At 46.6% G+C, this 15,403-nt stretch overlaps 2 protein-coding genes across 2 annotated transcripts; both read right to left on the bottom strand.

The window, feature by feature from the left end:
• Positions 1 to 3,206: 3,206 nt before the first annotated feature.
• On the bottom strand, positions 3,207 to 3,662 carry LOC307077369 (uncharacterized protein C11orf87-like; the record flags this gene model as incomplete). The annotated part of the gene is made up of 1 exon (XM_079738773.1): positions 3,207 to 3,662. The coding sequence occupies one exon, from the start codon at positions 3,660 to 3,662 to the stop codon at positions 3,207 to 3,209; it is 456 nt and encodes a 151-aa protein (XP_079594899.1).
• A 6,077-nt stretch (positions 3,663 to 9,739) lies between these two features.
• On the bottom strand, positions 9,740 to 11,239 carry LOC307077467 (G protein-activated inward rectifier potassium channel 3-like; the record flags this gene model as incomplete). Its single annotated transcript, XM_079738896.1, has 2 exons — positions 9,740 to 9,939; positions 10,039 to 11,239. 2 exons carry the CDS (start codon positions 11,237 to 11,239, stop codon positions 9,740 to 9,742), a joined length of 1,401 nt encoding a protein of 466 aa, XP_079595022.1.
• Positions 11,240 to 15,403: the final 4,164 nt, after the last annotated feature.

Raw genomic sequence — 15,403 nt, forward strand, 5'->3', positions numbered from 1 at the left:
CAGCAGCTGTAGCTGGAGGAGGTGACGTCATCAGAGAGATTTACATCCCCCTTGAAGGGCTCGTTCATCAGCGCACAAGGACACGATGAATATAACCTGGGTGAATCTTTACATTAAAGGATATACATTTCTTTGCTCATCATAGTATGAATAGTATCAAGATACATTTAAAATATGTGGTTTATTATGTGTTGAGGGTTAATCAATTATATGCCTGTATTTCCTACTAGTACTACATTAACACAATGCCAGTGTGTTGTAGTTGTGTGCTTGTAATATGAATGTGCAGTGGGGACACTGCCATGGCTTTGGCTATTTTTGCATTTGGCAATGTTTTTTTTATGTTTGTCTTTGAGAGATTGGGCGAGAAAGAGCAGTTATGAATCTCCATAATTGATAGAGCGACATTTGAATGCAGGACCATGCCAAGGGGAGCGCCTCAGAGGACAAGAAGAGAATGCATGAGCGCCCCGGTGTAGGACAGAGGCAACGCGCACATAGTAATGTACTGCCACCCTCTGCAGACCAACACGGGCGGCGGTACTTTGGATTGTACACAGCAATGGGCCTTTATTTATCTTTTTTTTTTTTTTTTTACAAAAACGTATGTATTGATTCAACAAAAAGGAAAGTCAGCTGCTTATATAAGTAGGTCTCATCTATGTTTGTTAGTCCCTAGAAGATGTCCTTGTAGCCATACATTATATCAGAAACATTTTGGACAAGGAGGCTGAACATTAATGTTGAGTGATTTAAAATGGTCACAATATTCGATCATTTCATATCGGTGGTTTGGAATGCTAAGACTGAACAATAAAAAGGCCTGTGCAGTCTCACAGGCTGTGGTGCACCTTTAGCACTCCATTGCAAGGATATGCTCATGTTCCATTTATTAAATATTGATTTATAACCGCATATTAAACTGTGATGACAATCTTTTTCTAGGTTGGTCCTGTTTGATGTTAGGCTGCCTGGGATCCTTTCCCGACCATCCCTGGGACGGCCATGAGAGGAGACTTCTGATCCTGTAGGGGAGGTCCCCTCAGCCATTAGTCAACAGCGATGATGTAACGGTGTAGGCTGTGAACCTAGTTAGGATGTTATGTAGGTGAACAACATTTCACACACACTGAAGGAAAGCCATGCTGGATTCAGGTGGCCCTCTTGCTTTTTAAGGGATTCACTTTTTATTATATATTCCAGGAGGATACATTATAAATACTCAAAGATGAAAATACCGTGTGAAGCTCCAATAGATTCTCTGACACATGGGAGGAAGCAAACAATCTCATGTGCATGACCACAACAGAAGATCTGGATCCTACAATAACCTAGTAACTAGTGCTACTGACAAGGTTTTTTTGGGGGGGGGTTTATAACACACATTATAACACCGACATCGGGTGTAGTTCATGTAGATATGAAGTCACTTCAAGGGGGATACGATCACGCAAATAACTTGGCCAATGATATAGTCTATACGCAGCTTATGCTGCCTACCAGCACCACAACACTCCTAACAAGACTACTGTCACTGTCTCCCACACAGAGAGGGAGGGTGGGGGAGAGAGGGAGAGATACTACTGTCACTGTGTCTCCCACACAGAGAGGGAGGGTGGGGGAGAGAGGGAGAGATACTACTGTCACTGTGTCTCCCACACAGAGAGAGGGAGGGTGGGGGAGAGAGGGAGAGATATTACTGTCACTGTCTCCCACACAGAGAGAGGGAGGGTGGGGGAGAGAGGGAGAGATACTACTGTCACTGTGTCTCCCACACAGAGAGAGGGAGGGTGGGGGAGAGAGGGAGAGATATTACTGTCACTGTCTCCCACACAGAGAGAGGGAGGGTGGGGGAGAGAGGGAGAGATACTACTGTCACTGTCTCCCACACAGAGAGAGGGAGGGTGGGAGAGAGAGGGAGAGATACTACTGCACTGTGTCTCCAACACAGAGAGAGGGAGGGTGGGAGAGAGAGGGAGAGATACTCCTGTTACTGTGTCTCCAACACAGAGAGAGAGGGAGAGATACTACTGTCACTGTGTCTCCCACACAGAGAGAGGGAGGGTGGGGGAGAGAGGGAGAGATACTACTGTCACTGTGTCTCCCACACAGAGAGGGAGGGTGGGAGAGAGAGGGAGAGATACTCCTGTTACTGTGTCTCCAACACAGAGAGAGAGGGAGAGATACTACTGTCACTGTGTCTCCCACACAGAGAGGGAGGGTGGGGGAGAGAGGGAGAGATACTACTGTCACTGTCTCCCACACAGAGAGAGGGAGGGTGGGAGAGAGAGGGAGAGATACTACTGTCACTGTGTCTCCCACACAGAGAGGGAGGGGGGAGAGAGGGAGAGGGCATGCAGTGTTAAGAGACACCTGGACTATCACGCATGGTTACGTTCTTCTCCATAACCACTGCACTCTGAGGGGTTAAACAGTGGTCCGTAGTCATCTATAGAGGGAAGACATTCAAAAGTCAAGCAAGCAAATTATTATTTATACAGTAGATATTGTCGGAGATAGGATGTGCAGGTGTACTATTACGAGTGGCCGCTCACAGCCCACACATCCACAACAAACACAGCACTCTCCTCCACCACCACATACTCCACGAAAACCATCTCCTCCACCGCCACCTCCATCACCACCGCCAAACATCTCCTCCACCACCAAAACCACCTCCACACCCGCACCTCCTCAACCTCCGCCACGCCGCTACGCTAACGCCTATCGGCTCCGTCGCTCCACATCGTCACTTGACTAAACCTACAGGTCACTGTACTTATTTTACAGAATACGCTAATTCTCTATCTATTGCTGACACTATCTTTGAACTATTCTACATTTATTTGATCTACGGCAGTTTAAGGAATACAAGCAAGAGCCGAGAATAATACAAGTGTCCGGCACACTACGGTGATGAGGGATGAGCTCCACGTCGCGGGAGATGGGGTCCTAGGGCTGTTCTTTGTGCCATATATTGCTTTCCTTGGTTTTTATTCCATGCTGAATGCGTAGAGTTCCCCTGGAGTGAAGCCAATCGTCTCATGTTCAGGTGGCCGTGTGTGTGTGTGTGTGTGTGTGTGTGTGTGTGTATGTGTGTGTGTGTGTGTGTGTGTGCGTGCGTGCGTGCGTGTGTGTGTGTGTGGGTGTGTGTGCGTGCGTGTGTGTGTGTGTGTGTGTGTGTGTAGGGGGGGTGCTCCGCAGTGTCAAGAGGAGACCACCGCCCGCAGCGTGTGCTCCTCTCCCTCGCGCAGCGCCCCACTGTCAAACCCGTCGGGGGTGCTATCCGAGCGGTCGTCCCCGGTCCCGGGACTTGACGGGGGTCTCGACGATGGGTCCCGGCCCGGCGGACGGACTATGGTGGCGCGCGGCGGGTGCTTCGGGGGCTCCGGCGCGCCCTCGGGGTCGCGGCTGTCGCGCTCGTATTCCTCTTGCGCGCGCTGAATCTTCCGTTTGCGGAGCTTCCTCTTGTGGAGGTGGAAGGTCGCCAAGGAGACGAGGACGATCCCGACCATCAGGGCTACCAGCACGAGGAGCGCCAGGGTCGAGGAGAGCGGCGGGAAGACGCCTCGGTCCAGGTGGGTCACGCAGGTCCCGTTCTCCGGGGCGGTCCCCCCCTGGCACGCGGAGACCCCCGCGCCGTGCGGCCCCTCGGCCTTCATCCTGCTCCGACCGCCTCCTGCGCTGTGAGACACTGAGCTGGAGTCGGAAGAGATGTCCCGCTTGGTTCCTTTGACGTTCAACGCGGGGAGGAGATGAGGAGTCCCGACAGGCCCATCTGGGATCTAGAAGGATACTGGGACAGAAGAAAAAACAGCTTCCGTCATTGATTGGCTTTCCGCTTTGGTGGTTAGGTGAAGAAGACATCTCCGGGCGGAGACTTCTCCCCCAAGGGTATACACATCTCCAAGCCACGCCCATTGGAATAACCCAATCTAATAGGCCACATGATTTAGAGCTTCCGGAGGGAGACACAAAGTGGAGGCTATTTCAGCCATCCTGCTCGACGCACTGCATTCCAGAGCCGTCCTCCGGCTTCGGACCCTGTCCCGTGGCACCGGACCCTGTCCCGGTGCAGCGGACCCTGTCTTGTTGGACCCTGTCCCGGTGCACCCAACCCTGTCCCGGTGCCTCGGACCCTGTCCTGCTGTCCTGGTGCCTCGGACCCTGTCCCGGTGCCTCGGACCCTGTCCCGTGGCACCGGACCCTGTCCCGGTGCCTTGTGGTCCAGTGATCCACATGAGGAGCCTCACTGAAGAGATATTCCTCATGTAGCTGCTAAATACCTTTATAAGTTACCTACCGCTTGAAAATGTTATCGCTACACGCACACACGCACGCACGCACGCACACGCGCGCGCACACACACACACACACACACGCGTATTCTACGCCTGCTGTAAGTGAGACATAAGCCAGATGTATAGTCTGCAAAATAAGCTCTAGTTCTTACCTGAGATGTTTGTCTTCTCTTACTGTACGACGGATTCCGTCACGGCGGAGCGGCCGGCAGTGCACCGATCCGACGGTAGGAGAGCAGCCTTATGAATGACGCATTCACACACTCAGCGAACCCACCGCTTTGTTCGGACGCACGAGGCTGGAGGATGAGAAAGCCCCTGCGACGTGCCGCACTCAGCCTGCAGCCTAATGCAGCAGCATCACCCCGACCGAGCCCACCGGAGAGGAGGAGAGGAGGTGAACACGCCGAACTGAAGCCCCAAAACGCTCTGCTTCAGATCCAACCCCACCGTGGTCTATTTTTAGATGCGAGGTGTTCCTCGGCTCTCGCTCCACACTAGAGCGGCTGGATGCGCTGCAGCCGGTCACGTGACTCCGAGCTGCATCTCCAGAGCTGCATCTCCAGAGCATCATCACACCGCTGCCAAGACTCCGTCTCTCCTCCGGAAGAAGACACACTATGGCTCTCTGCGAATCAGCCACGTTGCCATGTTCTGGCTTCTATTGACACTATTTGGAGGGATATGTTCTAGTCCACCTAACGCCGTTTCAGTGCATGGAGGTGCTCTGGTGGCTCGAGCCACTAAAGAATGGACATATTTTTTTTAACTGGAACAGTTTTTTCTTTAACTCAAATGATGCCTTTCTTTAGGATGAGAAACCCTTATACAATAGTGAGCCATGTGTAAGAGGCCAGTGTTTAAATTAAATCAATACAGTATAGTACAACAACACAGTAGGCCTTTTTTAATACAATCTTGAAGCTGCACAACTGTGGGCTGCTGGTTGGCGGCCTCCATAGAGACAGACTTAACAAAGCATGCACTCAGACCTCAGAAAGGCTCTTATTTTGACATCCTGGACCCACTGTGATCAGGACTGACTGAATGGGATGTACAAGGCGTGTACACATTTCAACCCTCTCCTCCAACCTCCATTGGGAGGAGGGGGCCTGAGGCTCATCCAGACAGAGGTCCCCAGCTCGCTCTTACCTGCTCTGATCCAGGCAGAGTCGCCATCTGATGCTCAGGGGGGCAGCTTCGCCGCAGCTCTCCTTCCCCCAGTGTCCACTCAATGTACTAAACACCTGAGCGGGGACCTACTAAACACACACAAATACTAACACACACACACACACACACACACCTGGCTCCTGAGGGTCGCTCTGAACCAGTGGCAGGCCTTAACCGGATGACAGGGTGAAGTGCTTTATTGACCTTTAATGATATGTGTGGCTATCGTGTGAATGTGGATCATGTTCTACACAGGTCAATTCACTCAATTCAAGTCAATTTTCTCAAAATGAAACCCTATGATGCCACATTTCTAGGACATTTTTAAAATTAGGTCATGTGTTCCTTATATCTCCCTTCAATTTATGCCCTATCCTCCCACACGATTTATTTGGAAGCACCTAATAGTAAATGAAGAAACAAAAAATTTGGTTAGGATTAGGTTTAGGGTCAGTCCATTGTGGGAATATAGGGCTGTGGGAACATAGGGCCTAATTTTGAAAACACTCTTGTGGGATTCCCACATTTCTGAGAGTTTTTAAGAGTTGCTATATTCCCACAGTGGGAATATAGGGCTGTGGGAAGATAGGGCCCCCGCAAGCACCGAGCCTCTAGCCATATAAATTGGGGTCCCCACAGACAAACGTTCGATAACAATCATATTTCCAATCGATATATCATTTTATCAATAAATAACGTAACCGTTTAAGCTTGACATTGTGTTTCTAGGTTTAATATTGACGTTGTTTAGGCTCCGCAACGTCCGCAGTGGTTAGCTTTTGTGATAGCCACCCTGGGCTAGAGCATCATCTTAAAACTGTCCTCACGCTCTAGCCTCAAGTCTATAAATTATATCGAAATTCTGTTTTCATATAATTTAAGATAAGAAAACCTGACATTTTTGAAATTGGCATGGAGTCTCTAGCTGAAAATATATAGAAGGAGTAGGGTGCCAAAGTTTGTAGAGAATAAAGAATACAACTTTAGAACAATAGTTGAGCGCTGCATGCAGCACTCACCTAAAGAGTATCCCACTGTTGTGATCCTTCAACGACATGATTTCCAGGTGGTAAGCATTTTTAAAGAAGGACTATCTCTTTAGTTGTGATACACCTCTGTCAGTCTTTTAATCCAAATACAGTTTTAAGATTGAACTAAAAACCAAAGCATTGTATTAGGGATTGTAAATGGGGAGTATCACTGACTTTCCCTCAATAGACCTCCCAATTGGACCTATGTATCCGCGCTCATGAAAAATGTATAACTAGGGCAAGAGCGATGTTCCCCAGATGAGAAACTCACTCTAGATGAGTGCCTGCTGAAATATTAATATGAACAGTAAAAATGTTTAAAGAATTACCTATGCTTTGATGGCTGCTAAGCGGTAATGGATGAGTGCACCTGTTCTGATATTCATTGGCTTAGTGTAGGTCAGCCAGCATGACACATGACTGGGAGAGTTCTCAGCCTGAATCGGGTCAGTTAGTTCTGTTTGAGAAAGTCCTTCAATAGTGTAGCTGTAGGACTATGGGGCTAGTAACCGGTACAGCAATTAAATATTAAGTAGGCTAATATTACATTCAAAGGCCTCGGTGTAATCCATTCTGTAGTTATGTTTGCGTCTATTTTATGTTTGTATTTAGCTCAATGCTCAATGTAGTTTGATAAGAACATCATATATTATACTTTGTTGTGAGGGTTTACTTTGTGATACCTTCCCTACTAGTATGTCCTTGAAGTATAAGTATTTAATGCCCATTCATTTATGTTTTTATCAGCTACAGAGTGTTCGTATCTCAGCATGATTGAGAGGGTGCATTGGCACCAAACAAATCTGCTGTGTTTCAACCAAAACCATAGCATCAACTTCAATTGCAGATGTAGAAAACCAACAATGTCTCGTTCAAGACCCTCTAGGACCTTAACTCCCACGCTCCACTTTGAGGCCGTCTGGTCGATGCCCATAAATAGTGTAGCCTACCTAAGGTGGGCATGCGTTCAAAAGAGTGAGTCATTCAGTGAAGTACCTTTTGAATTGGTTTTCATGAGACATAGGCCTACATACACATTGGACATACACTTCACCAGTCTCTTTACCCAAGCAGTTAACACACACACACAACACAAATTATTTACCAGTATTTGATAGTATAAACGGCATCATGAAAGTAGGCCATTATAAAATCATTTTCTGGTACCAAGGCTTTGTGAGGTGGAGAAACTTTATATTAAATCAAATATTATCTTTTTCCAAGTTGACTCTTGTGCTGGAAGGCACCGAAGACCACATCAAGAAGAGAAATGTTTCAAAATAAATGAATGTCAATGTAAAAAATAAGGGATATTGTTTTATTTCTTTGCCTCTCAGAGAAGGTACACAATACAGATACACGACATGTTTATGAGTTGGGAGAATAGACTAAAGAATATAGAATCATTGCAGACCTGGAGAAACAAACACAAAGAATGGGATGGGTACATGTGGTTGGACTGGGAGCATTGTCGGTCGACCTCATACCGCCTGGCCTCGTTCTGCTTTCCTTCGGGAAGGACATTTTTAGACAGGAAAAGTTTAGTGCATTTAACTTAGTGAGTAAGTGACCCTAGAACCAAACAGGTGCACATTGATGAGAGCCAACATAGATGGTAACAGAACTCTCGCGTCTATCAAATCATAAAAATACAGATAGTTGGTTAAAGCAGAATATTTTTATCTCAAAAAGATACAAGTTCCCAAAGTTTTGCTGTGACTTTGGCTAGACCTTTGTGTTTAAACCTTTTTTTTTTACTGCATATTTAGTCATCATCTTGCATTAGAAACGTGTTAGCGTACAGGCATTAGCACATTTGCGTGATATGGCGTAAAAGTAGGCCTCCAAGTAAGAGTAGAAGTACACGTTAGTATGTAGGATCGTGGCCTGCAACTGCATTAGTGTGCTTGCACAGCTTTTGCACAATAGCATTTTAGAAAGCGCATGGCAACCAAAGGAGAGCACAGGAGTATGTATTACCGTGTCAGTAACATGCTAGCATGTTACCATGCCAATGGAAAGGCAGGCTAAATGTTCTTCTCAGTGTGACTGGCCGCTACCAGAAACCCATCAGTATGATTTCTACGTTATTCAAAAGAAGAATGATTCCTTTTAAAAATAACACGCGGATAAAGAAAATACTAGGCAGAGGTAGAGTATCCACTATCACTATAAGGAGATAACCAGAAGTCAAAATCACTCAACAAAAAAATGGCATATTCCTGCTAGATTTCTATTTACCACCCACAACAAACTGAAGCGCACATCTACCGCCACCCACGTCACAACCAGATCATGGAGTACGCTACAGTAAGACGACCCCAACCCACTTACATGGTATTCTTAGCGCAGTGCAGAGGCGTCAGTAAATGGCTTTCTCAAGGGGATGCCCCCCGCCCACCACCCTATTTTTTGTATTACTGTGTACCTTCTTTCTTTATTAAAGAAAGACAATTCCACCTTGAAGCTCCTCTAGTGCAGACTTTATATTACCAATATCATCAGGGAGGTGATCTAGATCTACTTCTCCTTTTAGTCTCAAGAAACAGAGAAAAGGAGAACAAAGACCCACTTCTCATTCCACTAACCCTGTTTCTAGATCCACCTCTGTGCACCAGACCTGGCCTTTCGGAGGCAGCCGTGGCCAACTGTGAAAGAGTTCGATTTTGCAGAGCAAACACCGTCCAAACAGCCATGTTCCATGGATCAGTTTGCCGTTAACAATAACCTATAGAAAATGATGGAATAAGTTAGAGCTATGTACTATCCTGGTGCTTGAGGACAAATGGTTTTGTTGGCCAGATTGTGATCATACTATGATTGACTATGATCATCTTGTAGGAAGCTGATGGTCATTCAATTAGATTCCTCTTGTCTGCAGAATATGGACCTATTTGTATACAAATAGTATATATACATAAAGTAATAGTATATATGCATAAATTAGTTCCATTTTGATTGAAAGAGTATCCGCTACAAGACCAATTGATACAAGTTTGTGCTTGTATAAATATATATATTACATTGTATAAACAAATAAGGTTAAAACCTTATATGTTTATGTGGCCTGACAATAATTTTGTTTTTGGGCTCAGGATTATTGGATGGATTAAATAAATAATTATTGTGGATAATCAGTATTCATATGCATTCTTCGCTGGCAATTACTGTAGCAATGAAAGGATAACAATTAAAACTGCCAATCTTTTACTGATGAGTAGTGATTTCTGGCCTTTAATGAAGCTCCCCTTCTTGATCTTTTGCAGCTTTTCTCTCCTTTGCACTTATTGGGGACATTTGCACTTCAAAGGTTTTATCAAATGCACCGTAGTCTACCCGAAAGGCGCCTTTCTCCAATGACATGCAGGATTCAAAGCGATGTCCCCACAGGATCTCGTTCTCCGTGTACGAGGTCCTGGCCTGGCACGTCATACCTTCAACACATTGAAGGGAACAATGCTAAAACAGCCACACTAAATCACATCAAACATCACAGAGAATGTAAATGGTGACAGGAGAACATTGCTACATACCCGAGGCCTCGACGATCCCCTCCAGGATCACAATGATCTCCAACGTCTCCCTGGTCAGGCGTTCTGCCCCCACCCCCCAGAAGGGGCTCCTGTGGTCGATGACGTGTGTGATGGTCTGAGGCTCCACCAGCAGGAGCCTGTCCCCGCCGGTGTCGTAGCCCAGGTTGATCTCCGACTGCTCCAGGGGAATGAACTCTCCCTCCTGGGTCTCCCTGGACTTGATGAGCTTGGCCCGGACCTTGGCGTCGACCATGTGGCTTGCTCTCAGGTCCCCGATGCGAAACAGCAAGCAGAGCCTCTGGTCGCGCTCCGAGATCACGCACCGCTTGCTGAAGATGAGCGTCTGAGCCCGCTTCTGCGGCCGGGAGATCTTGACGAACATGCATCCCACCATGAGCGCGTCGATGATGGACCCGAGGATGGACTGCACCATCAGCAGAACCACACCCTCGGGACAGTGCGCCGTGACCATCCGGGAGCCGTAGCCGATGGTCCGCTGACTCTCCACCGACAGCAGCAGCGCCGACAGGAAGCCGTCCACGTTCTGAAAGCAGGGCTTCCTGTCGGGGTCGTGGGCGTGAGCCACGTCGCCACGCAGCCACGCGTCCAAAAGGTAGATGGCCGCAAAGGCTACCCAGGTGAGGATGTAGCACATGGTGAACAGGAACAGGAACCAGCGGTACTGGAGGTCCACAAGAGTGGTGAAGATGTCGGAGAGGAAGCGCGTCTTGTCCTCGATGGGGCCCAGGTTGACCCGACACTTGCCGTCCTTGCTGACGTAGCGCTGGCGCTGGTTGCTGCTGCCTCCGCTCGCCGGCTGCCTGTGACACAGAAGGTGACATCGCTTCTTGAGGGTCCCTCCACTCGGCGCGTCGGTGGCGGCCCCGTGGGCGAAGGCCGGGTGGCCGCTGCTGTCGAAAGGACCGCCAGCACGCCACTTGGAGCTGAAGCGCTTCAGGTGGCGGCCACGTTGGGGACGCTTCTTGTCCAGCGGTTCTTCTCGCAGCTCCTGCGGGGCTGTTTGGACGGGGACACAATCAGGAGGATGGAGGGCGGCTGAGTCCTGGGTGGAGTGGTTTAAGACGCTCGTTGACTCAGAGGGAGGAGGGCAGAGCAGAGGTCCTCCTTTATCCTGATCTGTGTTCAGGCTGAGGATAAGAGACTCTCTTCTTGCCTCTAGCACGGTAGCCATGGCAGACATCACAGGTACCTGAAAAAAGAGACGCAACATGCAGATAAACCGTTTTCATAATCTCTCCAATGCCTTATAATGCTGCATGCATTAACGTTAACGTTAACGTTAACATACTGCTGCATGCATCACATACAGGAAGAGGAGTGTCACTACCTTGTTAGTGGAAGGAGTGTAGTGCACAGAATGAAGTGATCTTGGAAGGTAGGCCAGAAGATGTTTAGCAGTCTGCATTGGAGGAACTGAGTTCCTCCGGATACTGAATGGAGATGGCGTGCTGCCGGGATTACTCGAGTGCTTTTCATGCACTATCACCACGGTGCACATCCTGACTGCTCCTCCTGGGATACATCACTCCATCCCTGCTTTAGCACAGGAAAGATTTCCTTATACATATGGATTTCAAATACTTACCAGTGTTACAATGACGTACGTTTGTAAAACAAAGAATACACGTAAAATGTGTCACTCAATAAACAGTAAATAAACCATGGATATAATATTCTAAACTTTGATGCAGGCTTTGGTAGGTCACAAGGTCGATGTATTAAGATCAAACAGGGTTAGACAAATCAAAACATGTCAAGTTCATCTAGATTAATTAATTTGATGTTTTAAAAAAATAAATATGAAAAACACTAAGGTAAAGGTAAATACTACAAAAGTGCTATTACAGTATTAATGGTCAAATAAGTTCTACTCAATTTATGAATTCAAACCCTTGTTTATAAACATTTAGTTTATACCCAGGTTATAAAGGGAGATCATCTGAAGATTTTTCTTTCTCAACTGTAGCCCCCGAGCCTGTGAGAATATTTCAACATTCTTAACTAAACTATTTTAGAGGCAGGTCTTTAGACTATAACACTTGACATGAGAATGCATAGAACACATAATAATGCACACACACAGCCCTACCGTCACAATAATGAGTCCTGTTCCAGTATGATGGGAGACCCAGTGGGTAGTAGGCTATCATGAGTTGAATGTCTGTAGCCTATGAGGGCACAAACAATGGTTGAATCACTGTTCTCTGTATCGTATGAACTGATTCACTTTGTCTTGGACAGTATGGGGCTTCTCCAATAGCCGCAGCTTTATATAAATACTCCAGCTGTCTGCTTGAGGATTATGGCACAAGTTAAAGATTCAATCAACAGTTCATTCAAGCTATCGCGGTGTTCTTTAAGATCTGTGGAATTGCTTTTTTAAATCGTGGCATTAACCCATAAATACCACATGGAACCACCAGCGACATATGGACCGCTACTGAACTCATGGAATAATATCGTATTTACTAAGACATAGACATTAGTTTAAGATAAAGCACAAACGTGAACATGACTACAATAGTCCCAATACATGCATTATTAATATCATCACAATATATTTAACAAACCGAGACACGACAGTGGGTTTTTAATTGAGCCATAAATGGTTACATTTTCCTAGTTTCAAGCAACCGTGACTGGGTCCTACTGTATGACCGTTTGACTTTGTGACATTATTACCGTATGGCCGACAGTAGGACCAACAGTATGACCGACAGTATGACCATATGACTGTATGACCGTATGACCGACAGTAGCCCTGTGACCCTAGGGGCACCGCCTCCCATTCCGACGTAACCCCACTCCGGCATTGACGTCCATGTCGTCGTGGCGGCACTTCCATTGTTTTCAAGCGTCCCACCACTCCGACCATTTCTGTTTCCATGGTCGGAGTGGCGGTATAGCCTACTTATTTTTTTTTCCTCAAACGTCCCACCATTCCGGCATGAGGTCATTAATACAAATTGCATTACTATTATCATTGTACTTTAATGAATTAATATGAATATTTCTTAGTTGCATGGGCTGTAGTGTCCTACACTGACATTCGTCATTGGGGATTGGGACAGTCCCGATTTTGAGTCGCGTGTCCCGAGTCCCAGCAGAAGCCCGTCGGGACGCTAACATGTCCTGGTTTACACCATCCACTATGAAATGTCCCCTTTTGTCCGCGATTAAATAGCCAACGTGGTCTTATTATAGCCTGATCATTGACTAAAAAACACATAGAAAGATTAAAGCATCCGGCATGTGATTTCAACAATGTGAGAGGGCATACGCAACAGGGATAATCGCACAGTGGAATGCTTCGCGATTTAATCTGCACAGTGGAAAGCGCTGGGCGGAGATGTTCGCTCATTTCAGAAGCAGGAAGATTACAAGACAAAAATAAATGTATCATTTGCCGTGTGCTGCCTGGCAAAAATGCTCCCGTTGAACTGATCTTTATTCCATCATGAACCATACTTGAACTGGCGAAATGAACCGCACCGTTCCCACCTTAAAGGCGTTGCTTATCACAAGGGCCAATTTTGATGACACCTGTCCGCAATTCCACAGCAGCAGGCTGTCAGGGAACAAATCGATTTTGGAGCAAATTCACTCCTACAAATATGTGGAGGCTAATTTGAAGAGCGTTTGTCTCCGTGTTGAGGTCATGTTTTCGGAGCTCTACGAGGTTGACGTCTTACACACACACACACACACGCGCGCGCACACACACACACACACACACACACACACACACACACACACACACACACACACACACACACACACACACACACACACACACACACACACACACACACACACACACACACACACACACACACACACAACAGGGCCGGGGGGGGGGGGTAACTATTTGCGTTACTGTAAAAAAAGAAAGTTGCTATATGTCAAAGAAATTGGATTTTCCTGAGCAGTTTTCACTTGGCCTTAATGTGTTAAATGGTTGAACTGCCCATTCAAGGCCCTGATATACTTCCAACTGAATTTTAATTTGCTTAGTTGCAAAGGCTGTGGAACATCTGCCGAATACTACAGAAAATGCCAACTTTTCATCGGATTGCTCCGGACTCGCCATTTCTGCTGCTTCATCAAATCGATTTGGTGTGTGCGTTTGCGTGTGTGTGGCGCGCGTGTCCTGGCTTGTGTGTAAAAACACTCGCTCAGATTGAAAAAAGTAATTAGTTATAGTTAATTGTTCCAAAAAGTAACTGAGTTAGTAACTGAATTACTCTATGATAAAAGTAACTAGTTACCAGGGAAGTAACTATTTGCGTTACTGTAAAAAAAGAAAGTTGCTATATGTCAAAGAATTTGGATTTTCCTGAGCAGTTTTCACTTGGCCTTAATGTGTTAAATGGTTGAACTGCCCATTCAGGGCCCTGATATACTTCCTACTGAATTTTAATTTGCTTAGTTGCAAAGGCTGTAGAACATCTGCCGAATACTACAGAAAATGCCAACTTTTCATCGGATTGCTCCGTACTCGCCATTTCTGCTGCTTCATCAAATCTATTTTGGTGTGTGCGTTTGCGTGTGTGTGGCGCGCGTGTCCTGGCTTGTGTGTAAAAACACTGGCTCCGATTGGCTACCATGAAACATGACTCTGCCTTAGCCAATCATAATCGCTTATCTCGTTAACTCACCCGGTCTCCTCACTAGCAGTTTGTGTTTGGAGTCAGGGGTGCGTTCGGATTACGCAGTTTATTCAATCATTTCATAGTAACGCACTGCATTTAACGTACAGTAACGGTAACGGCGTTGTAACGACGGAAACTAATTAGTTCGATTACTCCGTTACTGAAAAAAAAACGGCGTTACCTTACGACGTTATTTTAAACGGCACGCATTCGGGTAGCCAAACTGTCTATGATATCGGCGGACAAACTGTCTACCATATTATTTTCGATTCAAACCAGGATGGATGCACGCTGCAGCTGAATTTATGTTGCATCAAATGTAACAAGTTTACTCAGCAACCAATGAGCACCAAGCAGTCTAACCTGCTATGCGTGTACAACCAAAATGATGCGTTTTCTCCGTTCATTTATTTTATTTTATTTAAGTTACAGTTTTCACATTTAATATTAAAAGAAAAACTCAATGGGATTTTTTTTGGCCACGCCGTGACCTGTGGTAGGAGGGGCATTAATGACCGCTAGGGGAGGCACGGCCCCCAAATGCCCCACCTTAGCGGGGCATTTGCCACTGCCCCCTCCCCCCCCCCGTCAACAATCGTTCTCCCCGGGGGAATCGGGGAATCCCTTCTATGGGCAAAAACTGGTTTATTTTTATTGCTCCCCTTCGAGAATTTGTGTGGGAAGGGCTGGGT

Source organism: Pollachius pollachius (genome assembly GCF_949987615.1).
Source record: "Pollachius pollachius genome assembly, chromosome: 6".
NCBI lineage: Eukaryota > Metazoa > Chordata > Actinopteri > Gadiformes > Gadidae > Pollachius > Pollachius pollachius.